General features: G+C 54.3%; 1 protein-coding gene across 1 annotated transcript in view; it reads left to right on the forward strand.

Moving 5' to 3' along the window:
* Positions 1-27,165, forward strand: part of GUSB (glucuronidase beta) — an 83,684-nt gene that overhangs the window by 18,595 nt on the left and 37,924 nt on the right. Inside the window, exon 2 of the mRNA XM_075589920.1 lies at positions 20,655-20,843. Coding sequence (XP_075446035.1) covers positions 20,673-20,843 — 171 coding nt within the window. The 5' untranslated portion in view covers positions 20,655-20,672. The remainder of the gene's footprint in view (positions 1-20,654; positions 20,844-27,165) is intronic.

Raw genomic sequence — 27,165 nt, forward strand, 5'->3', positions numbered from 1 at the left:
TCCGCCCCCCTTTAATATTTTTTCTTATTTAAGCTGACAATTGTTTGGTGCTCCTGTTATAAATCTGTAAAAATCCTTATTGTGCGCCTAACATAATGGCCACCTTTCCGTTCAAATCCAATCCTTCAGTCAGTGTAAGGCCACGCTTATAGTGCCGGCGACGCGATGTCGCCCGAAAACAAATGCATTGTCGTCGCCGCGTGCGCGCAATGGCGACGGAGCGACATCGCAGTCGCGAAAACTGGTAGCCGGCAAAATTTGATTTTTCAAGGGCTGTCGCCTCATGTGACAGCACTTGAACCAATCAAATGGCCGGAAACCCGCGCCGCCGCCTGGCGAAATATAACTTTCTCCTGTGGCACCCGTCGTGTCACCATCGACAGCACTATACGAGCGGCCTAACTCATCTGCTGCAGTGTATCCTCTGCATGTATGTATGTGTGCGAATACATGCATACCCCGGTTTAAGGACACTCACTTCGCGAGTACGGACACTTATTCTGCCTTACAGACCGCCATAGTAGTGACACGCAGTGTGCAAATCAGTTCTGTACTATGAGAAAATATTTATTTGTAAAATGTTTTACCAGGAAGTAATACATTGAGAGTTACCTCTCGTTTTCAAGTATGTCCTTGGCACAGTTATGATGACAAATAATACATAGTTACATAAGTGAACAAGGTGTCATTATATATGACATTGCACGCACAGTTAAAGATAATATATATTACTAGCTGGTATACCCGGCGTTGCCCGGGCGTGGAAGGGCAGGGGGCATGGAGTGGAAGGGCGGGGGGGTGGAGTGGAAGGGCGGGGGGGTGGGGGTGGGGGCGGGGGGGAGGTGCGTGGGAAGGGCGGGGGGGGGGGCCAAGGGGCAGGGAGGGGCGGGGGGGGGGCCAAGGGGCAGGGAGGGGCGGGGGGGGCAAAGGGGCGGGGGGGGCAAAGGGGCGAGGGGGCAAAGGGGCAGGGAGGGGCGGGGGGGCAAAGGGGCAGGGAGGGGCGCGGGGGGGCAAGGGGCGGGGGGGGCAAGGGGCAGGGAGGGGCGGGGGCAGGGAGGGGCGGGGGGGCAAAGGGGCAGGGAGGGGCGGGGGGGGCAAAGGGGCGGGGGGGGCAAAGGGGCAGGGAGGGGTGGGGGGGCAAAGGGGCGGGGGGGCAAAGGGGCAGGGAGGGGCGGGGGGGCAAAGGGGCAGGGAGGGGCGCGGGGGGGCAAAGGGGCGGGGGGGCAAGGGGCAGGGAGGGGCGGGGGGCAGGGAGGGGCGGGGGGGCAAAGGGGCAGGGAGGGGCAGGGGGGGCAAAGGGGCATGGTGGGGCAAAGGGGCATGGAGGGGTGGGGGGGCAAAGGGGTGGGGGGGCAAAGGGGCAGGGAGGGGCGGGGGGGCAAAGGGGCAGGGAGGGGGCGGAAAGGGGCAGGGGGGGCGGAGGGGCGGGGGGGGCAAAGGGGCAGGGAGGGGTGGGGGGGGCAAAGGGGCAGGGAGGGGTGGGGGGGCAAAGGGGCAGGGAGGGGTGGGGGGGGCAAAGGGGCAGGGAGGGGGCGGGGGGGGCAAATGGCAGGGAGGGGCGGGGGGGCAAAGGGCAGGGAGGGGCAAAGGGCAGGGAGGGGCGGGGGGGGCAAAGGGCAGGGAGGGGCGGGGGCGCAAAGGGCAGGGAGGGGCGGGGGGACAAAGGGCAGGGAGGGGCGGGGGGGCAAAGGGCAGGGAGGGGCGGGGGGGCAAAGGGCAGGGAGGGGAAAAAGGACAGGGAGTGGCAAGAGGGCAAGAGGGGGGAGGGAGGGGGGCAAGAGGGCAGGGAGGGGGCAGGGAGGGAGGGGGGCAAGAGGGCAGGGAGGGAGGGGGGAAAGAGGGCAAAGGGCAGGGGGGCAAAGGGCAGGGTGGCAAAGGGCAGGGTGGCAAAGGGGAAAAGGGCAGGGGAGGGAGGGCAGGGTGGAAAAGGGCAGGGGGCAAAGGGCATGGGGCAAAGGGCATGGGGCAAAGGGCAGGGGGCAGGGGGCAAAGGGCAGGGGGAGGGAGGGCAGGGGGAGGGAGGGAGGGCAGGGGAGGGAGGGAGGGGAGGGAGGGAGGGCAGGGGGGCGGAGAGGGCAGGGGGCAAAGGGGAGGGAGGGGCAGAGGGGGCAAAGGGGAGGGAGGGCAGAGGGGGCAAAGGGGCAGGGAGGGGCGGGGGGGCAAAGGGGGCGGGGGGGCAAAGGGGCAGGGAGGGGCGTGGGGGGGCAAAGGGGCGGGGGGGGCAAAGGGGCAGGGAGGGGCGGGGGGCAAAGGGGAGGGGCGGGGGGGGCAAAGGGCAGGGAGGGGCGGGGGCAAAGGGGCAGGGAGGGGCGGGGGGGCAAAGGGGCAGGGAGGGGCGGGGGGGCAAAGGGGCATGGAAGGGCGGTGGGGCAAAGGGGCATGGAGGGGTGGGGGGGCAAAGGGGCAGGGAGGGGCGGGGGGGGCAAAGGGGCAGGGAGGGGCGGAAAGGGGCAGGGAGGGGTGGGGGGGGCAAAGGGGCGGGGGGGCGGAGAGGCAGGGGGGGCAAAGGGGCAGGGAGGGGTGGGGGGGCAAAGGGGCAGGGAGGGGCGGGGGGGCAAATGGCAGGGAGGGGGCGGGGGGGCAAAGGGCAGGGAGGGGCGGGGGGCAAAGGGCAGGGAGGGGAAAAAGGACAGGGAGGGGCAAGAGGGCAAGAGGGGGGCAGGGAGGGAGGGGGGCAAGAGGGCAGGGAGGGGGGCAGGGAGGGAGGGGGGCAAGAGGGCAGGGAGGGAGGGGGGAAAGAGGGCAAAGGGCAGGGGGGCAAAGGGCAGGGTGGCAAAGGGCAGGGTGGCAAAGGGGGAAAAGGGCAGGGGGAGGGAGGGCAGGGTGGAAAAGGGCAGGGGGCAAAGGGCATGGGGCAAAGGGCATGGGGCAAAGGGCAGGGGGAGGGAGGGCAGGGGGAGGGAGGGCAGGGGGAGGGAGGGAGGGCAGGGGCGGGAGGGCAGGGGGCAAAGGGGAGGGAGGGCAGGGGGAGGGAGGGCAGGGGGCAGGAGGGCAGGGGGGGCAAAGGGCAGGGGGAGCAAAGGGCAGGGGGAGCAAAGGGCAGGGGGAGGGAGGGCAGGGGGGGGGCAAAGGGCAGGGGGGCAAAGGGCAGGACAGGGGAGGGGCAAGAGGGCAGGGAGGGGGCAAGAGGGCAGGGGGCAAGAGAGCAAAGGGCAGGGTGGCAGAGGGGCAGAGGGGCAAAGGGCAGAGGGGCAAAGGGGCAAAGGGCAGGGGGAGGGAGGGCAGGGGGTAAAGGACAGGGGGAGTGAGGGCAGGGGGCGCAGGGGAGGAAGGGCAGGGGGAGGGAGGGCAGGGGGCAAGGGCAGGGGGCAAAGGGCATTGGGGAGGGAGGGCAGGGGGCAAAGGGCATTGGGAGGTAGGGCAGGGGGGGGCAAAGGGCATTGGGAGGTAGGGCAGGGGGGGGGCAAAGGGCAGGGGGAGGGAGGGCAGGGGGGGGGGCAAAGGGGAGGGAGGGCAGGGGGAGGGAGGGCAGGGGGGGCAAAGGGCAGGGGGGGCAAAGGGCAGGGGGAGTCAGGGACACGTTAAATAAGCCATTCCCCTGCGTGTACTCACCTTGCACACGTCCGCGCTCCTCTTCCCCTGGATACCGGCCGCCCTGCTCCGGCTCCTCCGCGGAGAGGGGAGAGCCGCGTGCTCTGTGTGTGTGTGTGGGGGGGGGGGGGGGAGAGCGCCGGGTGAGGGGAGAGCCGCGTGTTCTGTGTGTGGGGGGGGGGAGAGCGCCGGGTGAGGGGAGAGCCGCGTGCTCTGTGTGTGGGGGGGGGTGAGGGAGAGCGCCGGGTGAGGGGAGAGCCGCGTGCTCTGTGTGTGGGGGGGGAGGAGGGGGTGAGGGAGAGCGCCGGTGAGGGGAGAGCCGCGTGCTCTGTGTGTGGGGGGGGAGGAGGGGGTGAGGGAGAGCGCCGGGTGAGGGGAGAGCCGCGTGCTCTGTGTGTGTGTGGGGGGGGGAGAGCGCCGGGTGAGGGGAGAGCCGCGTGCTCTGTGTGTGTGTGGGGGGGGGGAGAGCGCCGGGTGAGGGGAGAGCCGCGTGCTCTGTGTGTGTGGGGGGGGGGGTAGAGCGCCGGGTGAGGGGAGAGCCGCGTGCTCTGTGTGTGTGAGGGGGGGGGAGAGCGCCGGGTGAGGGGAGAGCCGCGTGCTGTGTGTGTGTGGGGGGGGGGAGAGCGCCGGGTGAGGGGAGAGCCGCGTGCTCTGTGTGGGGGGGGGGGTGAGGGAGAGCGCCGGGTGAGGGGAGAGCCGCGTGCTCTGTGTGTGTGTGGGGGGGGGGGGTGAGGGAGAGCGCTGGGTGAGGGGAGAGCCGCGTGCTCTGTGTGGGGGGGGGGGGGTGAGGGAGAGCGCCGGGTGAGGGGGAGAGCTGCGTGCTCTGTGTGTGTTGTGAGGGAGAGCGCCGGGGTGAGGGGAGAGCCGCGTGCTCTGTGTGTGTGGGGGGGGGGTGGGGGGGGTGAGGGGAGAGCGCTGGGTGAGGGGGAGAGCCGCGTGCTCTGTGTGTGTGGGGGGGGGGGGGGTGAGGGAGAGCGCTGGGTGAGGGGAGAGCCGCGTGCTCTGTGTGGGGGGGGGGGGGTGAGGGAGAGCGCCGGGTGAGGGGAGAGCCGCGTGCTCTGTGTGGGGGGGGGGGTGAGGGAGAGCGCCGGCTGAGGGGAGAGCCGCGTGCTCTGTATGGGGGGGGGGGGGGGTGAGGGAGAGCGCCGGGTGAGGGGAGAGCCGCGTGCTCTGTGTGTGGGGGGGGGGGGAGGGGGGTGAGAGAGAGCGCCGGGTGAGGGGAGAGCCGCGTGCTCTGTGTGTGGGGGGGGGGGGGGGTGAGGGAGAGCGCCGGGTGAGGGGAGAGCTCCCCGCTGACTGGGGGGGGGGGAGGAAAACGCTCGGGAAACCGGGAGACCCGGGGAGGCGCAGGGTGAGGGGAGAGCCGCGTGCTCTGTGTGTGTGTGGGGGGGGGAGAGCGCCAGGTGAGGGGGAGAGCCGCGTGCTCTGTGTGTGTGGGGGGGGGGGTTAGAGCGCCGGGTGAGGGGAGAGCCGCGTGCTCTGTGTGTGTGGGGGGGGGGGTAGAGCGCCGGGTGAGGGGAGAGCCGCGTGCTCTGTGTGTGTGTGGGGGGGGGAGAGCGCCGGGTGAGGGGGAGAGCCGCGTGCTCTGTGTGTGTGTGGGGGGGGGGGAGAGCGCCGGGTGAGGGGAGAGCCGCGTGCTCTGTGTGTGTGGGGGGGGTGGTAGAGCGCCGGGTGAGGGGGAGAGCCGCGTGCTCTGTGTGTGAGGGGGGGGGAGAGCGCCGGGTGAGGGGAGAGCCGCGTGCTGTGTGTGTGTGGGGGGGGGGGGGAGAGCGCCGGGTGAGGGGGAGAGCCGCGTGCTCTGTGTGGGGGGGGGGGTGAGGGAGAGCGCCGGGGTGAGGGGAGAGCCGCGTGCTCTGTGTGTGTGTGGGGGGGGGGTGAGGGAGAGCGCTGGGTGAGGGGAGAGCCGCGTGCTCTGTGTGGGGGGGGGGGTGAGGGAGAGCGCCGGGTGAGGGGAGAGCTGCGTGCTCTGTGTGTGTTGTGAGGGAGAGCGCCGGGTGAGGGGAGAGCCGCGTGCTCTGTGTGTGTGGGGGGGGGGGGTGAGGGAGAGCGCTGGGTGAGGGGGGGTGAGGGGAGAGCCGCGTGCTCTGTGTGTGTGGGGGGGGGGGGGGTGAGGGAGAGCGCTGGGTGAGGGGAGAGCCGCGGAGAGCCGCGTGCTCTGTGTGGGGGGGGGGGGGGGTGAGGGAGAGCGCCGGGTGAGGGGGAGAGCCGCGTGCTCTGTATGGGGGGGGGGGGGGTGAGGGGGAGAGCCGCGTGCTCTGTGTGTGGGGGGGGGGGGGAGGGGGTGAGAGAGAGCGCCGGGTGAGGGGAGAGCCCGCGTGCTCTTGTGTGTGGGGGGGGGGGGGGGGGGGGGTGAGGGAGAGCGCCGGGTGAGGGGAGAGCTCCCCCGCTGACTGGGGGGGGGGGAGGAAAACGCTCGGGAAACCGGGAGACCCGGGGAGGCGCAGGTGAATGTGATGGGGCGGGGAGAGGAGAGAGGAGGTGTGGTGGGGGGGGTGTGTGTGTGTGTGTTTTGGCCCGTCACTCCGCCTCAGGCCAATGAGAGGGTGTGCGGGGGCGGGCGGCCCAAGGGAACCAATGAGATTTCCCCTAGAGACACAGGCCTAGGGACACAGGCCATGCAGACAAACATACAGTGCTTTCACAAATATATAGTAGATATAGTAGATAAGCATAAGCATATGTAACAGGATATTTGAAGGTGGTATTCTCAGGGCCTGGGTTAAGTTCAATAGCACCTGCTAAAGAGAGTAATAGTATGAGTAGAAATTTGAGTAGTGGTTTGCAAGTTGTAAAGTTGTTTTATTTGCCATTTGAAAGGGTGTTTGTTGATGTGCTGTTTTTCAGAGTTCTCCACCAAACATTCAGAACATAGTGCACAAGCTTTTTGAGTAATCCAGGGTGTATGGTGATATTGGGTGTGGGCCAGGAGGGAGGGGATTGTAATGGAGAGAGTAACGTTTCCATGAGGCAACAAGAGAACAAAGTTGAGATACCTAGCAGGTTCATTCTCACTGATGTAGGTAATGTTGCATGAAGCTGTTGTGAGCCAAGTGAGTGTGTGCAGAGTAAACAGCAGAGGTTTGCCAAAATGTTTTGTTGCAATGCAAGGGCCTATTCAGGGTTTGCAGAGGGTGTTGGTTGGGGGGATTGAGGTGGGGGGGAGGGGGTGCAGTTGTGTGCAGTCTGTTGGGAGAGGCTGCAGTAAAGTAAATAAGGTGTATAGGAGGGGGGGGGTTAAAAGTACAGGCTAACAAGCATGGGATCATAGTGTGGTCAGATAAGCTCACAGTTAGTTGCCTTGTGTAGAAGAGTTTGCAGAAAGATGCAGTCCCCAGTCAACCTGTAGTTAAACTATAGTCTAACTATATATTCTCACTTAACGATTATCACTTTAAGATGCATAATTTTAGATGTCAATGCTTTGAAAGATGCAAAGTTCTGTGGGGAGGTTCATGTGACCAGGCAGTCACTAGATACAATTGGTGCACTGCTAGAGAGAGGGCCTGGCTCAAAAAGGGGTGTGCTATAGCAAGTTTGCGCAAAGTGGGTGGCGCGCCCCCGAGGGGGGGGGGCAGGAGAATTTCCAGGTGGGGCACGATGGCTACAGATGTCCCGCGCTCTCCCCCAAGACATTTAAATGCCGGGGGACCGCGCAGGGCCTCTGCAGCTTGTCCTACTGTAACGTACTTGCTTGCCACAAACTGGTACCGGACCGCGGGGCTGAGGTGGGGAAGCACCGACCTTAGGGCACGGAGTCAGGTCCGGAGTGCGGATTCCATAGTCAGACATAGCCAGGTCAGGATTGGAGAAAGTAGGGTTAACGTTATCCAGGCAGGGGTCAAGGCAGGCAGCACAGGAGCGGTGGTCGAGGCAACAAGCCGAGGTCATCAACAGGAAATCTTGGGTGAAGGTACTTCAGCACAGGAGGCTTGAACCTTGAGAGAAGCCACTGCAGCGGAGATGCTTCAGCGAAGATGCTGCAGTGCGTCAGGAAAAGGCCAGGAGTAAACTCCACTTGAAGGATGCAGAGGTGCAGACACGCCACAGGGAACGCTGGGGAAACCAGCGTAGCCGCTTCAGCACGGCGAAGACTGCCAGGAACGAGGAAGCAGCGCCGGGGCTGCTATGCAAGAAGGCCTTGGGATGCCGGGGACTAGGCGCAGGATACAAGGCACAAGGAGGCCTAGCAGGCCAAACGGAGAGTCTGTGACAAGCACTGTTACTTGCAACTTGGATTGCAAAGTCTATGTCCAGCAACTTCCTGAGGGCGGGGCAGTCACTAAATAGCACAGGAGGCCAATCAGGCCAGAGCTGCACAGGAGGCAGCAAGAGGCAGGTGATTGCAGAAACAGGCAATAGTTTGTCTGGAACCTGCAAAGCTCCGGATGGAAGGGCTCCAGCCAAACCCAGGAGTGGATTCCTGACACCTACCTTATCTTCTGTTACATGTTGCCATGGTTACCGGCATCATTTGACACCGGAAGAGTGGGGGCGCGAGCCGGGAGGTAAGCAGGCAGGAGGGCACAAGTTAAAAACTTTGCGCACCCCTGTGCTAGAGCCTGCTTTAGAAGAGGAAAGGGATGTGACTTTGTAAATGGTTGATATAGAAATAAAACATTATTGTTACATTCTAAAACATTAAAAGTGTTGAGTTGTGTTTTTTTTTTTTAATGTTACAATCCGTGTTCTTAAAACTCTGTGATACCTATGCTCCACTACGCAGAATAAGAGTACGGGGGCCCCACCTTCCATGGGTTACTCGCTGACCTTATAGCACTCTACCAGTTCAACTCTACAGCTGCCTGCGGAATATGTGCACAAGGCAAACATGACATGCAATATCACAATATTACTCTGACAATCTTCTCCAGAATACATCAAACCCAGCTAACTTCTGGAAGGTTATTAACAATATATTCCAGCCTTCTAGCCACCAACAACCAAGTAATATCACTAAGGGGGATATTACTCTGACAAACCCCACTGACATTGCAAATGCATTCAATGATTACTTTGTGGGGTGTGCTACTAACTTATTAGCGAAACGCAGCACAAACCCCAAACCTGAATCTCATCCTGGGAGTACCCCTATAGTCCCACCCCCTCCCAACACTGCCCACAATTTTCAATCTGTCCCAGTATCTGAAGAGGAGATTACACAAGTGCTCCTCAAATTAAAACAAAGCAGCCAATGTGCACCTGATTTACTGCAATCTAAGTTCCTACGACTTGGTGCCCCAGCCATTGTCAAACCAATTGCGTCCCTAATCAACTCTATTCTGTCTGCAGACCATATCCCTAAGACCTGGAAAACTGCCAGAGTTGTCCCAATCTTCAAAAGTGGGGACAAAAACACTGTCTCAAAGTACAGGGCAATCTCTCTTCTCCCAATACTATCCAAAGTCATGGAAAAATGTGTTCAATCCCAATTAAAGCTGCAGTTCAGTATTTTTTTTATTTTTATTTTTATTTATTTTTTTACTTCAATAGTTTCATGTGGGCAATCTCTATTTACCTAAAGAACTGTATAGCTGCAGGTCAATCCGTTCTCCATATATTGATCGGCGAAATTTGGAGACATTTTTAAAGCTGGGATTTGTTTATAATTTGCCTCCGGCAGTCAGTGGAAGATCATAAATATTCATGAGTCTCCCAGTGACGTGTGCTCGCTCCCGATCTGCCGCTGTGTGGTGCCCCCTTCTGCCCGATCCCTGTGGCTGTCAGCCTGCGCGAGATGGAGGGGGCTTGCGCCGCCAGTGGGGAGGGGGGAGCGGGAGATGTGTTTCACTTCTGCTCCGATCCCTTTGCCTGCCTCCCTGCCCGCGCGGGAGATGCAGGGGGGTTGCGCTGCCCCCGTGGGGGGGGGGGGGGTTGTGTCCCGGAGCAGTGGTGGCAGCAAGGTGGTGAGTATGTGTGATCGTGTGTGTGTGTGTGTGTGTGTGTGTGTGTGTGTGTGTGTGTGTGTGTGTGTGTGTGTGTGTGTGTGTGTGTGTGTATGTATATGTGTGTGTGTATGTATATGTGTGTGTGTGTGTGTATGTATATGTGTGTGTGTGTGTGTATGTATATGTGTGTGTGTGTGTGTGTATGTATATGTGTGTGTGTGTGTATGTATATGTGTGTGTGTGTGTGTGTGTGTGTGTGTGTGTGTGTGTGTGTGTGTGTGTGTGTGTGTGTGTGTGTGTGTGTATATGTGTGTGTGTGTGTGTGTGTGTGTGTGTGTGTGTGTGTATATATATGTATGTGTGTGTGTGTGTGTGTGTGTGTGTGTGTGTGTGTGTGCCCGCCCACCCACTCACGCCCACCCACTCACACCCACCCACTCACACCCACCCACTCACACCCACCCACTCAACCCACTCTCTAAACTCACCCACCCACTCACCCTAATCCCACCCACCCTCTCCCGCCCACCCACCCACTCACACTCTCCCGCCCACCCACCCACTCACCCTACTCACCCTCTCCCGCCCACTCACCCTACTCACCCTCTCCCACCCACCCACTCACCCTCTCCCACCCACCCACTCACCCTCTCCCATCCACCCACCCCCGCCCACCCACCCACTCACCCTCTCCCGCCCACCGACCTACTCACCCTCTAAAGCCCACCCACCCACTCACCCTCTAACGCCCACCCACTCACCCTCACTCACGCCCACCCACCCACCCACCCTCGCCCACCCACCCAGTCACCCACTCTCCCTCTCCGACCCACCCTCTCCGTCACCCACTCTCCCTCACCGACCCACCCTCTCCGTCACCCACCCTCTCCCTCACCGACCCACCCCCTCCGTCACCCACCCTCTCCCTCACCGACCCACCCCCTCCGTCACCCACCCTCTCCCTCACCGACCCACCCTCTCCGTCACCCACCCTCTCCCTCACCGACCCACCCTCTCCGTCACCCACCCTCTCCCTCACCGACCCACCCTCTCCGTCACCCACCCTCTCCGTCACCCACCCTCTCCCTCACCGACCCACCCTCTCCGTCACCCACCCTCTCCGTCACCCACCCTCTCCCTCACCGACCCACCCTCTCCGTCACCCACCCTCTCCGTCACCCACCCTCTCCCTCACCCACCCTCTCCCTCACCGACCCACCCTCTCCGTCACCCACCCTCTCCGTCACCCACCCTCTCCCTCACCGACCCACCCTCTCCGTCACCCACCCTCACCATCACCCACCCACCCTCTCCGTCACCCACCCTCTTCCCTCACCGACCCACCCTCTCCGTCACCCACTCTCACCATCACCCACCCACCCTCTCCGTCACCCACCCTCACCATCACCCACCCACCCTCTCTGTCACCCACCCTCTCCCTCACCGACCCACCCTCTCCGTCACCCACCCTCTCCCTCACCGACCCACCCTCTCCATCACCCACTCTCACCATCACCCACCCACCCTCTCCGTCACCCACCCTCACCATCACCCACCCACCCTCACCATCACCCACCCACCCTCTCTGTCACCCACCCTCTCCGTCACCCACCCTCTCCCTCACCGACCCACCCTCTCCGTCACCCACCCTCTCCCTCACCGACCCACCCTCTCCGTCACCCACCCTCTCCCTCACCGACCCACCCTCTCCGTCACCCACCCTCTCCCTCACCGACCCTCTCCGTCACCCACCCTCTCCCTCACCGACCCACCCTCTCCGTCACCCACCCTCACCATCACCCATCCACCCTCTCTGTCACCCACCCTCTCCCTCACCGACCCACCCTCTCCGTCACCCACCCTCTCCCTCACCGACCCACCCTCTCCGTCACCCACTCTCACCATCACCCACCCACCCTCTCCGTCACCCACCCTCACCATCACCCACCCTCACCATCACCCACCCACCCTCTCTGTCACCCACCCTCTCCGTCACCCACCCTCTCCCTCACCGACCCACCCTCTCCGTCACCCACTCTCACCGTCACCCACCCACCCTCTCCGTCACCCACCCTCACCATCACCCACCCACTCTCTCCGTCACCCACCCTCACCATCACCCACCCTCTCCCTCACTCATTTATATCTGGCTTTTTTTACTAGATTAGTAAGGAACTATGTACAGTAACAAGGACTAGTTGTAGTAAAGTATAAATGTAATACAATAAATAAACGGTTATGTCAAAAACAAATGTTATTAGTTCTTACTAGGAATTTATTCCATTTCTTTTTTTAAAAGGTGGGACAATGGGGCGAGTAGATTTTTGGGTGATTTGTCTAGATAGAGGTCAGCGGTCTGACAGAAGTATTTCGGTGTCTGCCGCTGCTACAGCGTAACTCCTCTCTACCGCCCTCCTGTCCGCTCCTGCTCCATTCACATGGTCCTCTTCTCCCTCCACCACTGCTGCTGTCCTCTGCCGCTGCCGAGCTTTGCTGCAGGATGCCGTCCTTCTCTCCCTCCGCCGCCGGCTACAGTCCTCTGCCGCTGCCGAGCTTTGCTGCAGGATGCCGTCCTTCTCTCCCTCCGCCACCACTGCTGTCCTCTGCCGCTGCCGAGCTTTGCTGCAGGATGCCGTCCTTCTCTCCCTCCGCCACCACTGCTGTCCTCTGCCGCTGCCGAGCTTCGCTGCAGGATGCCGTCCTTCTCTCCCTCCGCCACCACTGCTGTCCTCTGCCGCTGCCGAGCTTTGCTGCAGGATGCCGTCCTTCTCTCCCTCCGCCACCACTGCTGTCCTCTGCCGCTGCCGAGCTTTGCTGCAGGATGCCGTCCTTCTCTCCCTCCGCCACCACTGCTGTCCTCTGCCGCTGCCGAGCTTTGCTGCAGGATGCCGTCCTTCTCTCCCTCCCTCCGCCACCACTGCTGTCCTCTGCCGCTGCCGAGCTTCGCTGCAGGATGCCGTCCTTCTCTCCCTCCGCCACCACTGCTGTCCTCTGCCGCTGCCGAGCTTCGCTGCAGGATGCCGTCCTTCTCTCCCTCCGCCACCACTGCTGTCCTCTGCCGCTGCCGAGCTTCGCTGCAGGATGCCGTCCTTCTCTCCCTCCCTCCGCCACCACTGCTGTCCTCTGCCGCTGCCGAGCTTCGCTGCAGGATGCCGTCCTTCTCTCCCTCCCTCCGCCACCACTGCTGTCCTCTGCCGCTGCCGAGCTTCGCTGCAGGATGCCGTCCTTCTCTCCCTCCGCCGCCGGCTACTGTCCTCTGCCGCTGCCGAGCTTCGCTGCAGGATGCCGTACTTCTCTCCCTCCGCCGCCGGCTGCTGACCTTCGCTATATATCCATACATATACATATATACATACAGTATATATAAATTAAAATAAATAAATATATATATATTACATACATACATACACACACCAGAATATATGAATTCTTCAGTATTGTTGATACCTTCTTTTTATTTGGACCAACAATTTGTGTCATGGGACAAGCTTTCAAGAGTTTTCCTCTTCCTCAGGTCAAGCAATACCATAAATATATACGCACATAAACATGCGCACACACAGTGTGTATGTATATGTGTGCGTGTGCGCATGTTTATGTGTGCGTGTGCGCATGTTTATGTGTGCGTGTGCGCATGTTTATGTGTGCGTGTGCGCATGTTTATGTGTGCGTGTGCGCATGGTTAAGTGTGCGTGTGCGCATGTTTGTGTGCGTGTGCGCATGGTTATGTGTGCGTGTGCGCATGTTTGTGTGCGTGTGCGCATGTTTGTGTGTATATGTGTGCTGTTCGCATGTATATGTGCGTGTGTGCATGTTTGTTTGCGTGTATATGTGTGCGTGTGCGTGTGCGCATGTATGTGCGTGTGCGCATGTTTGTGTGTGTGTATCTGTGTGCGTGTGGGCATGTATATGTGTGCGTGTGTGTGTGTGTGTGTATATGTGTGCATGTATATGTGTGCGTGTACGCATGTATACGTGTGTGCATGTTTGTGTGTGTATATATGTGCGTGTGCACATGTTTATGTGCGCGTGTACGCATTTTTGTGTGTGTGTATATGTGTGCATGTGCGCATGTATACGTGTGTGCATGTATATGTGTGCATGTTTATGTGTGCGTGTGCGCGTGCGTGTGCGCATGTTTGTGCGTGTATATGTGCGCATGTATGTGTGTGCACATGTATATGTGTGCATGTTTGTGTGCGTGTGCGCATGTTTATGCGTGCGTGTGCGCATGTTTGTGTGCGTGTATATGTGCGCATGTATGTGTGCGTGTGCGTGTATATGTGCGCATGTATATGTGTGTGCACATGTATATGTGTGCATGTGCGCATGTTTGTGTGCGTGTGCGCATGTTTATGCGTGCGTGTGCGCATGTTTGTGTGCGTGTGCGCATGTGTGTGCGTGTGCGCATGTATGTGTGCGTATGCGCATGTATGTGTGAGTGAGCGCATGTTTGTGTATATGTGTGCGTGTGCGCATGTATATGTGTGCGTGTGCGCATGTATATGTGTGCGTGTGCGCATGTATATGTGTGCGTGTGCGCATGTATACGTGTGTGCATGTATATGTGTGCGCGTGCATATGCGTGCGTGTGCATATATATCTATATCATACAAACACATACATACACACCTAAGCTCTGCAGGGTCCTGTGCCTGCAAAATGTCTCTGTAAAGTGCCATGTAAAACTAGCAGCGCTATACAAGAACAAGCCATTATTAATTTTAATAACATACATTGAATTGTACACATTCACATACAGTACACACAAAATTAAATATACATATTGTTTACAGTATGATATATACAGATTTGATTTTAAATGAGTTGTTAATATTTAACATTAACTATACACGTGCAATGGAATAAGGTTTAATGAATTCATTCTGAGCTACTCTCCTTTTCTGCTGCTGCTGCTCTGACAGTTCTGTGGGGAAGATCATGTGACCAGGCAATGACTGATACATTTGTGCTCATGCATGTGCACGGTTGTGGAGGGGGCAGGACTCACAAAGGGGTGTGCCAGAGCCTGTTACATTAAAGGAAGGGGTTGTGCCTTTCTAAAGGGTTGCTATAGAAACAAAAATGCTCGTTACATTAGAATACATAAAAAATTGTCTTTCAAAGTTGTTTTTTAAAAAAAAGAAAATGCTACAAGTATTTTCTCACAGTACAGAACTGATTTATTAAAAAAAACCACACATGCAGGATATTGACTGAACTGCAGCTTTAAGCGATTTCTATACCAAGACAAATATCCCTAGCCAATTCCAATCTGGGTTTCGTCCCAAACACTCCACCGTAACTACCCTGCCAAAAGTTTGCAATGAAATCCAGTGTGGAATGGAACGGGGACAACTCACTGGTGCAGTATTCCTAGATTTTGCAAAGGCTTTTGATACTGTTGATCATGTTATCCTGCTTAACAAACTCCAGAGCTCTGGAATAGGGAAACATGCTTTAAACTGGTTACATTCCTACCTATCTCAGGCTCTAACTCCAACCCCTTGGATATCACCTGTGGTGTCCCGCAAAGCTCTGTTCTGGGGCCCCTACTCTTCTCACGTGACCGCCTGTCGCCCCAAGAAATCAGTTTGAACTGATTTCTTGCGCAACGTGCGGCCCCTCCCACTTCCGCGCGCAGGCGCCCGCACGCCACATGGACGCGAACACTTCCTTAAGGCAGTCTGTTCGCTGGTCCGCAAGGTCAATACCATGGCCCCAGCCAAAGACTGGAATGTGAACATCACTAAAAGGTGTAAACAAAATGACACATGATAGGGAAGTAAAACAGAATGACATAAAAATAAATATAAAAATCCACTTGCCGAGAGCTAGTATCTGATTAAATCAGCCATTTACAGTAGGTTCAGACAGCCCAAGTTTTATCATATTGAGAGAATTGAAAGCATTAAGTGGCTATACAGTAGCTGTACTCCAGTGTAGCTTACACATTGTGTTTGAAAAAATACTGCTCCAGATTAAAAAAGCAGGAAAGACCTGATTTTTTTTTTTTGATCATTTACGTATTTGAGGCTCTAGATTTGGCACTGAAGAAAGATTATTTGAACTTAATTTTTGACAAGTCTGCCTTCAACTCCTGTTCAACCATTAGGCCAACAAAGCGGCTGCATAGGATGGCAGAATTTGGAGGGCGGCAAATTTCTAAGGCTAAGGCCCCAGTCACGCCGCTGTAACGCGCGCCCGCGCTTTTGGCAGCGCGTTCAGCCGATTCCCCGGTCTGCAGCTCACTGCAGGAGGAGAGACCGGGGGGGGGGGGGGCGAGGCGGAGGAGTGACGGGGGCGCGGCCATGACGTCACCCGGCAGGTTCGCCCTCATTGGCTGAACCGCCGGGGGGCGTGCCTAATCGCTCGACACGAGTCCTGCTCTCAATTCTATTGAGAGCAGGAGTAGCTCTCGCGCGAGCGCTGCGGCCCCCCCTCGCAGCGGGCCCGGCGCCATTGCGGGGAGGGCTCTCGTGCGCGCGGGTGGACGCTGTAGTAGGCAGCGGGGTCAAGGCCTAACACTGGAGGGAGATTTCCCTGAGTAGGGAGAGCTGGGCAGTTTCTCCCATTCAATGTAGCCAACCAGGAGGAGGTGTAAGGAGGCTGGGGGCAGGGCCAAGCACTGGAGGAAACAGCGATGACAAGCGAGCGACAGAGAGGGGAGAGAGAATGAAAGAGAGGGCGAGAAGCGGGGAGAGTGACAGAGAGAGGGGAATGAGGGAGAGAGACTGACAGGTAGAGAGCGGGCTAGGGCATTAAATACCCTTGCACCAGCCCTGTTGGGCTTGTATACAGTATACAAGTCCTGCATATAGTAATTGCTTCCAGCAGGTGACACATTTATTTTTGTATGAAATATTTTGTTGCAATTCCAGTATACAATGTAATATCATTCAGACATGCTTCCTTGTTAGTTATGAGCACTGATTTAAAGTAGTTAACTTGTAACGAAGGTGGGAAGACAGGGTTAGCCAAACGTTCCTAAAGGGGCACGACCCAGCACTTTCTGGGAATCCTGGGCAGTGGTTTAACATCTAATGCAGTGGAACGCAAACTTTTGGAGCTACGCCCCCTGCCTTGCCTCTCCCAGTGCTCGCGCCCCCTCCGCCCCGCTTACCTTGGTCCAGAGTGAAATGATGCTGCGGGTCATGTGACATCACGTGACCCACGGCGTCATTTGACACACACATCTCCATGGCAACGCTGCTGTAAGGTGAGGGGGGTCTCTGCTATAGCCTGTAGGTGTGCGTGTGTCTCGGAAGACCTGGCAAAAGGCAGACTTGGACAGGAGCATGGGAGCCTGTGTGGGACCCTACAGCTGGGATGCCTATCTCAGGCCTGCACAACTTGTACAGTGAGAAGGGCCGAACTGCTCCAAGGAAAAAAGTTTGGGGCCGCACGGGTAAAATCGTCATCATCATCCTCATATATCTTCCCCAGCACCCTTCATCATCAACCTTTACGAGACTCCCCATCGATCTCTCATACCCCCATCTCTCCCCCTCACCCATACACATAATACCCCCCTGTACACCACATCTCTCTCCCCCCCCTGCACCTCACATCTCTCACCCCCCTGCACCTCATCTCTCTCCCCCCCCCTGCACCTCACATCTCTCCCCCCCCCTGCACCCCACATCTCTCTCCCCCCCTGCACTCACATCTCTCTCCCCCCCTGCACCTCACATCTCTCCCCCCCTGCACCTCATCTCTCTCCCCCCCTGCACCTCACATCTCTCCCCCCCCCTGCACCCCACATCTCTCTCCCCCCCTGCACTCACATCTCTCCCCCCCTGCACCTCACATCTCTCCCCCCCTGCACCTCACATCTCTCCCCCCCTGCACTCACATCTCTCTCCCCCCCTGCACCTCACATCTCTCTCCCCCCCTGCACCTCACATCTCTCTCCCCCCCTGCACCTCACATCTCTCTCCCCCCCCTGCACCTCACATCTCTCTCCCCCCCCCTGCACCTCACATCTCTCTCCCCCCCTGCACCTCACATCTCTCTCCCCCCCTGCACCTCACATCTCTCTCCCCCCGCCTGCACCTCACATCTCTCTCGCCCCCCCCTGCACCTCACATCTTTCTCCCCCAACCCTTTTCAGCAGCCCCCCCCAACCCCCCCATGTTACCTGATGGCGACAGCAGCAGAGGTGGTGGCGGCGGAAGCGGAGGCAACAGAGATGGCGGCAGGGAGAAGCGTGAGGGATGCGCGCTCTAGCAGCAGACCCCGAAAGTTCCGGGTCGCGCTACACTGCTAGAGCGGGAGAGGGTGGGAGGGAGGGGGCATGGGGGATAGCGCGCTGTCACACACTGCTGGAGCGCGCTCCTATTGGAGCGCGCTGCTTCCTTCCCTACCAGGGAAGTGGGGGGTGAAGGGGGGTGGGGTTGGAGGGAGCCGTTGCGGGCCGCACAGGGTGTCCCGGCGGCCTGCGGGCCGTATGTTGTGCAGGCCTGCCCTATGTGGACCACTATATTACCTAATGGTATAGCCGCCTCTGATGGGACCTCTTTATCAAGGATCATAAATGACCTTACTGTCTTTAAATTGAGACTAAGGTGATTAATCATTAAAGTGCAGTAATGCCGATCAGGCACTCCTGCTCAGAAACTCCCAGTGATGTTAGTGCGAGTGTTTGTACAGTAGTGCCTGATCGGCACTATTGTATTTTTAAGTCCTAAGAGCTCTTTTTTTTTTTAAGGTGTTAATCAGCTACATTTAACCTATTAAACATTTTACATGCACTTTTGTCCTACTGTAGAAGGTCCTGCCCATTTAAAGGTGCAATACTACAGTCGTCCAGTTTAATTACTTAGGGGCCTCTGAATGAGGAAGTGTTTGTCAATCAAGTGTTTCTATTCTTTTCTGCCTCTCTGTCCTTAGAGAAACAATACAGATAAAGGGAGGTGGTGTACAGGCACTTGGTGAAAATACAAGGGAAATCCAACCCCTGTCAAGTATAACTTAAAAAAATACTTCTACGTGTCAGATAACGGTATAAGAGGTAACAATTGCCCAGGTGAGACCCCTTCAATATGGAAACTGGAGCTTCTTCCATTCATACATTGTCCCTTTAGCAGCTCAGGGACCTGGCAGAAAACGTTTACCTTGAATTTTGATTTCCTTGCTCTCTGGTACAGAGGCAGCTTGTGCAAGTCATCGTTAAAATCACACTGTGCAGTAAATGGCATAATGTTCCAAATATCTCATGTTAAAAACAACTTAACCACCAAAAAGCTCCCAACAAAGTATAAAAAGACCTATTGAAAAAAAAAGTGAAAATCAAGACATTTCTTTACTAAAAGCAGCTGAGTTTTGTATTAGACAGTGTGTTGTTGACCATTTCCTTAGCAACACCATTTTGTTTTTGTGTTGTCTTGTGTTTAACCCTTTTACTGCTCGGTAGATCTTCATATGGAAACATGCTCTATGGATTTAAACCTTTTGAGATGTCACCTCTCACTGGTTTTCATTGATTTGTTACTGGTTTAGAACCAGTCTCACTTATTTTTTGCATTGTCCCAGGACACTTTGGCCTCCCAGATTTTGTCCAGTGGAGGTTGACATCTTTTGCTGTTGTGGCATCAGTGGGAGTAAAATGGTAATTATCTCCTTCAGGATCAGTTGGAACCAGCAATGTGTGGGACCTCAAGCCTGAGTGACCCATCAACCCAATAAACGGCACTAAGAAAACTTATATCAGTCAAGGAGATCAGTCCTAAGGCTATCATCAAATTGCTATCTGTCATTACTTTATTCAATATACTGTATGATGTGATGTGATGAGACTGTGATGGCAAATACCGTTAACATATTTAGAGAAATGGAAGGCATACACTGATATGCCGAATTACTTCACACACACATTTCTCCCAGGAACAATGATTTTCCTGATTTGCCATTACTGAAATACTGTCGCTGGAAAAAGTTTTGCTGGAGATTTTCATTTGTTTTCATCTGGGTCAGTAGAACTATACATATAGGATGAATATCTCACTTAATTATATTTGTACAAAGGTTCGAGCGATGGGAGAAACCATGCCTTTTTGTCAACTTCATCTACTAATGTTATGTATTTCAATAGTCGTTAGCAATTGTTACCCGCGATTACAATATAGTGGTGGTCGAAAGAGGCTTCGAAAAAGTAGTGGTCAGTAATGGTTTTGAAAAATTCAAAACGTTTTGGGGCACAGTTCTTTTTAGCCTTATTTTAGACAGATCAATACTGCAATTATAGTCTGAAAATCAGATATTGGGATTAACTTTTAGTATGATAAATCCCTTTTTTATTAATAAATAAATGGGAACTGTTGGTGTACATACAAATATAATGAAATGCTGCTTCCTAGTGAATATCCTCTTGTATATCACAAGTTTCCACAACTTGGTGCGTGTGACTGTGTCAGATGTTAGACGCTTACTAGTAAAATTATCATTTCATAGATTTGACACAGTTTGTTCAAGAGGGAGCTCTTACTTTAGCTCAGACCTAGCACAATGTTTATCTACATCCCTTCCATCCCATTATAATATGGGCATCGCTCCTGGTTGCAAAATCCTGCACTTTGTCAGTCTGCGTTGTAAATATAGCCCTAAGGTACCTTGTGCCAATGGAAGACACCTTCCAAACACATTCAAGTAATTGGGCTGTGTCTCCCAGCGCCAGGTGGTGTCTCTCATTTAGGGCCTCATGCAGAGAGCAGCGCAAAAAGTGAAAGCGGCATTAATTGGCGGATTCTGCCTTCAGAAAGGCAGAAACCGGCAAGTTTAAAAAAAAGCGCCATTTTTTTTTTTCCCCTTCAAATTCGCCGCGCGCCTGGAGAGTTTAAATTCTCTCCAGTTTTTTTCTCTGCCGTATGCAGAGAGCCGCGATCGCCATCTAGTGGCTGTTCGCGGCAAAAAAATGGCGCGATTTTCAACATTTTCCCTCTCCACCAAGCAGCTGGCGCTCCGCGGCCGGTGGAGGGGAAAAAAAAAAAACGCGATTTTTTTCCCCAGTAGTTTCAACAGCGCTAATAGCGCTGGTTGAAACTCTCCATATGCAGAAAGGCAGTTTTCTGCCCTTTCTGCATATGGACATAAAAACTCTCCAAAAAAGGTAAATTTTTTCCCCCTCTCCAATTCTGCATAGCGCTGCTCTCTGCATGAGGCCCTTAGAGGCCGTGAGATTAGCAGCTCACGTGATTGATCGGACTCTCTTCATGCTCTTGTTTCACATTCCTCTTGCAGACTGGTCCCGTTATTGACATGCCGGTGCCTGCTAGCTACAATGATATCACCCAGGACATCACCCTGAGAAATCACATTGGGTGGGTCTGGTATGAGAAGGAGATCTGGCTTCCCAGCCGGTGGGTAGAAGACAAAGCAGCTTTAAGAGTCGTTCTTCGTGTTGGCAGTGCTCACTATTTATCCATCATGGTAAGTACAGGTCGTGTAATGTCTGTCTACACGCCAACACATGAGAAATTTGACAGCGCTTTCCCAGTATAACCATGGGACCGTAAACCATTGTTCCTCAAGTTGAAGGGGGGAGCTGACCTCTCTAGGGCTATGTCAAGTTGCTACACAGAGGTAAATAGTTAGACAGAACTACAAAACCAGGGAAAGAGTCCTTAAAGATGCCTATTCGTTGTGTGCACACTTAGATGGGTGGGGGATTCAGAACAGTTAAACGTATAACCTTTTATTAGACCAGAGTTGTGAATATACTTTAAAACAAAACAAAAAATGCACACATTGAAATAAAAATCATACTTTAAAACATAGCATTTATTCAAATCATATCAAATAAATTGTACATGAGATGGGTTGAAATTAAAAAAAAAGGGGTGTAGAGAATGGTCTATAATTCTATACTGGGATGGTAAATATCAGTGTCAACTATGGTCTTACACTGAAGTAGAGGAATGAATGTCCTTTTATATAGGTACTAATGGAGGCTGGTAGCAATATAGATATGGTGTATCTATAAGAGAGGTAGTGAGTAGATATAAAAAGTACACTGATGCTCTCAGGTGAACAGTTACACCTTGGATACAGATCAAAGAATGGTAACTGTGATTGTAGTCCAGGAGTAGTTTTAAGAGCTAGTTGTTAGCTCATGAATGCAAGAGGTGTACTCAGTATCTCAGACTAATATTGTGCTAGTGAGCTATTACCTTGCAACTCAGGGCTGGCAACAATTAGAGCCTTTAAACCCCTCTGTAATTGCTCAGAACAGGTATCTGCAGATACTGCCTTAATAATACCAAGATAGTCTGATATACAGAAGTACTATACCTAGTTGGCTCTTAGATACAAATGCACAAAGCAGATCTAATTAGATCACATAAGAATTCCTTACAATACTGTTATATGTTGGGTAAGAGGAGGCATTTACTTGTATATCCAGAATCTAATTAGATGTGCTTTGTGAAGCTGTCTTTCAGCACCACATTACGCCAAGGGAACACCACATTTTTAAAATGCCAAATATTTATTGCATGCAACAAAGTAAAAAAAAAATAGCCTTATGCGTTTCAAGACCAGCCAGGCTATTCATAAGCGGTATAAAATCATACAATGCAACAGAATATATATATATATATATATATATATATATATATATATATATATATATATATATATATATATATATATATATATATATATATATATATTCTGTTGCATTGTATGATTTTATACCGCTTATGAGTAGCGCATATATATATGTGATAACAATGAAAATAAAAGACAGAGCCCTTATTCGCATACACCTATACCCTGCAAAACAGAACTCACACTGCAGGTTGATATACCCAGCACAGATATATAACAATGCTTCTAGATTAGCAGGAAACCAAGCAAATTGCAATATAAAAGGTGAAAAAACAAAATTGTGAAAAAATATTTAAAAAAATGAAAAATATAATAAAAAAATATAATTAAAAATGTGGTTGGCAACAAAAACAATAAAAAGAAAAAAGAAAAAATACCTATAAAAATAGTGTGTGTGTCTCTTTTGTATTGTAGACAAAAATGTGTGATCAATATAAAATGATGTCCATACAAATCCTTAAAAATGAATTAGAAGTCCTGGGCAGCTTAATTCTTGGGATCTCCAACCTCCCAACGATACCTAAGAAAAAAAGAAGAAAGAAAAAGCGCCCGATCCTAGTGTAAATTCAGATTTAAAAAGTTTTAATTAACATGAACAGACAATTGCCAACTCACACTTTGTCAGTTTAAAATAAGCAATTTATGGGACAAGCCCTGAGACGGAGGAAACTCGTAGGGTCACGTGGTACAGGAAACTACGGTGGCCAAGCAGCTCAAGCTCAAGCTCCAGAGCACAGACGTCAGTTCCTGCATCCTGCTACTCGATCAGTGGGTGATTGAACACAGCCAGAAAACATCTACCTTCCGTGCAGAGGAGAAAGGTTATACCGGCAGCATATCCCACAGCAGGGCTGATTCACAGCAGCTACATTTGTATGCAGATGGAAGACTTCTGAAACCTGGACGTCAGCGTGGTGCATGGGCTTGTCCCATAAATTGCTTATTTTAAACTGACAAAGTGTGAGTTGGCAATTGTCTGTTCATGTTAATTAAAACTTTTTAAATCTGAATTTACACTAGGATCAGGCGCTTTTTCTTTCTTCTTTTTTTCTCATATATATATATATATTCTATCAAATGGAAATATTACTGTATGCTCATTTGCATGTCTTAGACAGGTTTGCAGTCCTGCCTTTCACCATTGTCACCCAGCTTCCACTGCAGCAAGGGCTTCTAGGAAGTGACATGCAAATGAGCACACAGTGCCACCTTTTGCTTCAAAGCCATATAACATGGTCCCCTAAAGCTTATGCTTGCTGCATTTCACAGCTTTTGATCACAGCTTGGGTTAAGATGCATAGCCAGTAAACCCACCCACAGACAGCTGTTTTGACCTTAACTTGTTTTGAAGCAAAAGGTGGCACTGTGCATTGATTTCAGCCTCGGGGACCCCCTGCTTCCTGAGTTACAGGCCCAGATATGGGGTGCCGATATCTCCTCCATTATTTCAATGTCTCGCGTCATGTGACGAGGACTTTTAAAAATGTTGGCGTCACTGGCCTGTAACTCAGAAAGCAGGGGGTCCCTGAGCCAAAAATCAAAGCAGTTCAGCTCAGGAGACGCCCTGCTCCCGCACACTATTAAAAAAAATACATTAAAGCAGCTTCATTACCTTAGCGGCTAGCCGCTAAGGCAATGACGGGGTTAAGGCCCAATAGCAGCTTTATTGGTGGCAATTGCTCCCAATAAACCTTGCAATATGTGCTACCCACCCCCTGTGCCCCCAACAACCTCTATACCCTCTAACGTACACTACATTAGTTGTTTGTTTTTTAAAGCATAGGAATGTTACTATAGGCTGGCGGGGGCTCTCGGGTGGTGTCCGCTGGCCTGGGTACCAGTCCGTGCTTTAATTAAAAAAAAAAAAAAAAAAAAACGGAAATAAATACGCCTCCCCCCATAACAGATACAGTACAGATATGGATAATAGTGCATTTGCCCATTTAAAATAAAACATTAAGCTGCAGAAATAAAATAAATAAAACTTGCACTCACCCCTGCCAGGCTGCCATGATGAAGGTCGTCCTCATCCTTATCACAGTCCATGTCCTCTGTTGCCACAAACAATGCAGTACAATCAAAAACACAATCTAATATCCCCTAAACCCTTAATCACCTTAGCGGTTAGTAACCGCTATAGTAATTAAGGGGTTAACCCACCCTCTCCCACTACCCACCCAGTAAGCCTAACCACCCTCCCCATTCAAGTACTCCCACCCTTCACCCATTCATTGGTACAGTGGGTACATCATGCTCATATAATATGGGCATGATTTACCACTATAGCAAGAAATGGTGAAGGAATAAAAAAGCAGGCCCAAATAAAACCACATAACATTGCAAAATGAAAACATTACTAATGCCAATCAAACAATTGAATGGCACAGTGGGTACATCATGCCCATATAATATGGGCATGATTTAACACTATGCCAGTCAATGGTCAACCTAAAAAAAACAAATCACAAACAAGATCCAATGCATTCAAAACAATCTCAAAAGACCAGCCAAAGATAGTCTCCAGATTTTAAAGCACTCCTGTGATATATGGGACTCGGCCAGTTTTAAGCTGAAACTCACACAAAAAAACTCCCTGATGATCCCGCTAGCAAACAATTATAACTTCCCTCCAGGATACCATGAAACCTATTTGGACCGTTGGAGAGGTAAAGGTATTTCAAAAGTTGTAGATCTATTCTCACACTCTAAGTCAGCGGTGTGCAAACTAGGGGGCGCCAGATTATTTAGGGGTGGCGCGTGCTGGGAGCCGCTGTACACGGCCGGCGGCCAAGATGCTCAAGCTCCGTGCTGGCTGCTTCCCTGCTCTGTGCTTGCTGCGGGGGCGGGGACTTCCCTGCTCTGCTTTCTGCGGGGGCGGGGACTTCCCTGCTCTGCTCTGCGCTTGCTGCGGGGACGGGGACTTCCCTGCTCTGCTCTTTCTGCGGGGGCGGGGACTTCCCTGCTCTGCTCTGTGCTTGCTGCGGGGGTGGGGACTTCCCTGCTCGGCTCTGTGCTTGCTGCGGGGGCGGGGACTTCCCTGCTCTGCTCTGTGCTTGCTGCGGCGTCGGGGACTTCCCTGCTCTGCTCTGTGCTTGCTGCGGGGGCGGGGACTTCCCTGCTCTGCTTTCTGCGGGGGCGGGGACTTCCCTGCTCTGCTCTGTGCTTGCTGCGGGGGCGGGGACTTCCCTGCTCTGCTCTGTGCTTGCTGCGGGGGCGGGGACTTCCCTGCTCTGCTCTGTGCTTGCTGCGGGGGCGGGGACTTCCCTGCTCTGCTCTGTGCTTGCTGCGGGGGCGGGGACTTCCCAGCTCTGCTCTGTGCTTGCTGCGGGGGCGGGGACGGGGACTTCCCTGCTCTGCTCTGTGCTTGCTGCGGGGGCGGGGACTTCCCTGCTCTGCGCTTGCTGCAGGGGCGGGGACTTACCTGCTCTGCTCTGTGCTTGCTGCGGGGGCGGGGACTTCCCTGCTCTGCTCTGTGCTTGCTGCGGGGGCGGGGACTTCCCTGCTCTGCTCTGTGCTTGCTGCGGGGGCGGGGACTTCCCTGCTCTGCTCTGTGCTTGCTGCGGGGGCGGGGACTTCCCAGCTCTGCTCTGTGCTTGCTGCGGGGGCGGGGGCGGGGACTTCCCTGCTCTGCTTTCTGCGGGGGCGGGGACTTCCCTGCTCTGCTCTGTGCTTGCTGCGGGGGCGGGGACTTCCCTGCTCTGCTCTGTGCTTGCTGCGGGGGCGGGGACTTCCCTGCTCTGCTCTGTGCTTGCTGCGGGGGCGGGGACTTCCCTGCTCTGCTCTGTGCTTGCTGCGGGGGCGGGGACTTCCCAGCTCTGCTCTGTGCTTGCTGCGGGGGCGGGGACGGGGACTTCCCTGCTCTGCTCTGTGCTTGCTGCGGGGGCGGGGACTTCCCTGCTCTGCGCTTGCTGCAGGGGCGGGGACTTACCTGCTCTGCTCTGTGCTTGCTGCGGGGGCGGGGACTTACCTGCTCTGCTCTGTGCTTGCTGCTGTGCTTTCAGCTGCACACGGGGGACCAGCATGTTTAGTACTTTTCCTCCAGGTGAAAGTATGACTGTGTTGTGTGTGTTGTGTCTGTGTTGGGTGTGGGTGTGTTGTGTCTGTTGGTTGTGATTGTGTGTGTTGTCTGTGTGTGTTGTGATTTGAGTATGTTTGTTGTGATTGTGTGTGTGTGTGTTGTGATTTAATGCAGCGGTGCGCAAATTGGGGGGGTGCAAGATTATTTAGGGGGGGGCGTGCGTCAAAACCTGGTGTGCGCGGGCCGGCAGACACTGTGCGCGGGAGGGCGAAATAGCTGTGCACAGGCAACCAAGAAGCTGTGCGCGGGCGGCCAAACAGAATAGTGCAGGTGGCGGCAATGTGATGGTGTGTGCGCACACGCGGGGGCTTCGGAGGTACCGGGAGGAGCATGCCCCAGCGCTGTGATGTTAAACGCCCCTCCTTCCGGTGTCTACCCTGCAATAGCGCTGTGTTCCTGCTCTCCTCCGCTGGCAACCTGCTTCGCTGCGATCCTCTGCAAGTGAGAGGGTAGCCTGCCACTAAATCAATCATACTATGAATGGACAGAAATAATGTTAAAAAAAAAAGTGAAAACACAACATTGAAAACGGAAATAAATAATACTGTAGGTAGGAGTGTGGATGACACTGAGGACAGCAAGACAAAGAGCAGGGAGAATAAAAAGGCAAATGGAAGAAGGGAAAAAAAGGGGGGCGGGAGGTAGCAAAGAGGTGGATGAATGCCCCCCCCAATAGGATTGCCTTTGTGCACGTACGCTCTCCCAAGCTTGGGTGTTTGGGGAAACAAAGAAATTTAACTTTGAAGCGCGCTCAGCAGCAGTCAATGCACACACACACACACACACACACACACACACACACACAGAAATAGCCCCGATCTACGCCCGTGCTTGCAAAATTATGCAGGACACCCTGTGCTCACGCTTGGAGAGTTGATGATGTCACCGCTCTCAGCGGCAGCGTGGACGCAGCCTAATATTGCAAGCGCTAGCTGTTGAAATATGTAAGTATTTAGACATATTTGTATTTACATTGTATACCGTTTTTAATAAAGGTTTTTTTTTTCATGTGATTTTGATTACATCAGGCAGGGGGGCCCGAGAAATTTCATGGATGAAAAGGGG

The sequence above is a fragment of the Ascaphus truei genome, chromosome 3 (genome assembly GCF_040206685.1).
Source record: "Ascaphus truei isolate aAscTru1 chromosome 3, aAscTru1.hap1, whole genome shotgun sequence".
NCBI lineage: Eukaryota > Metazoa > Chordata > Amphibia > Anura > Ascaphidae > Ascaphus > Ascaphus truei.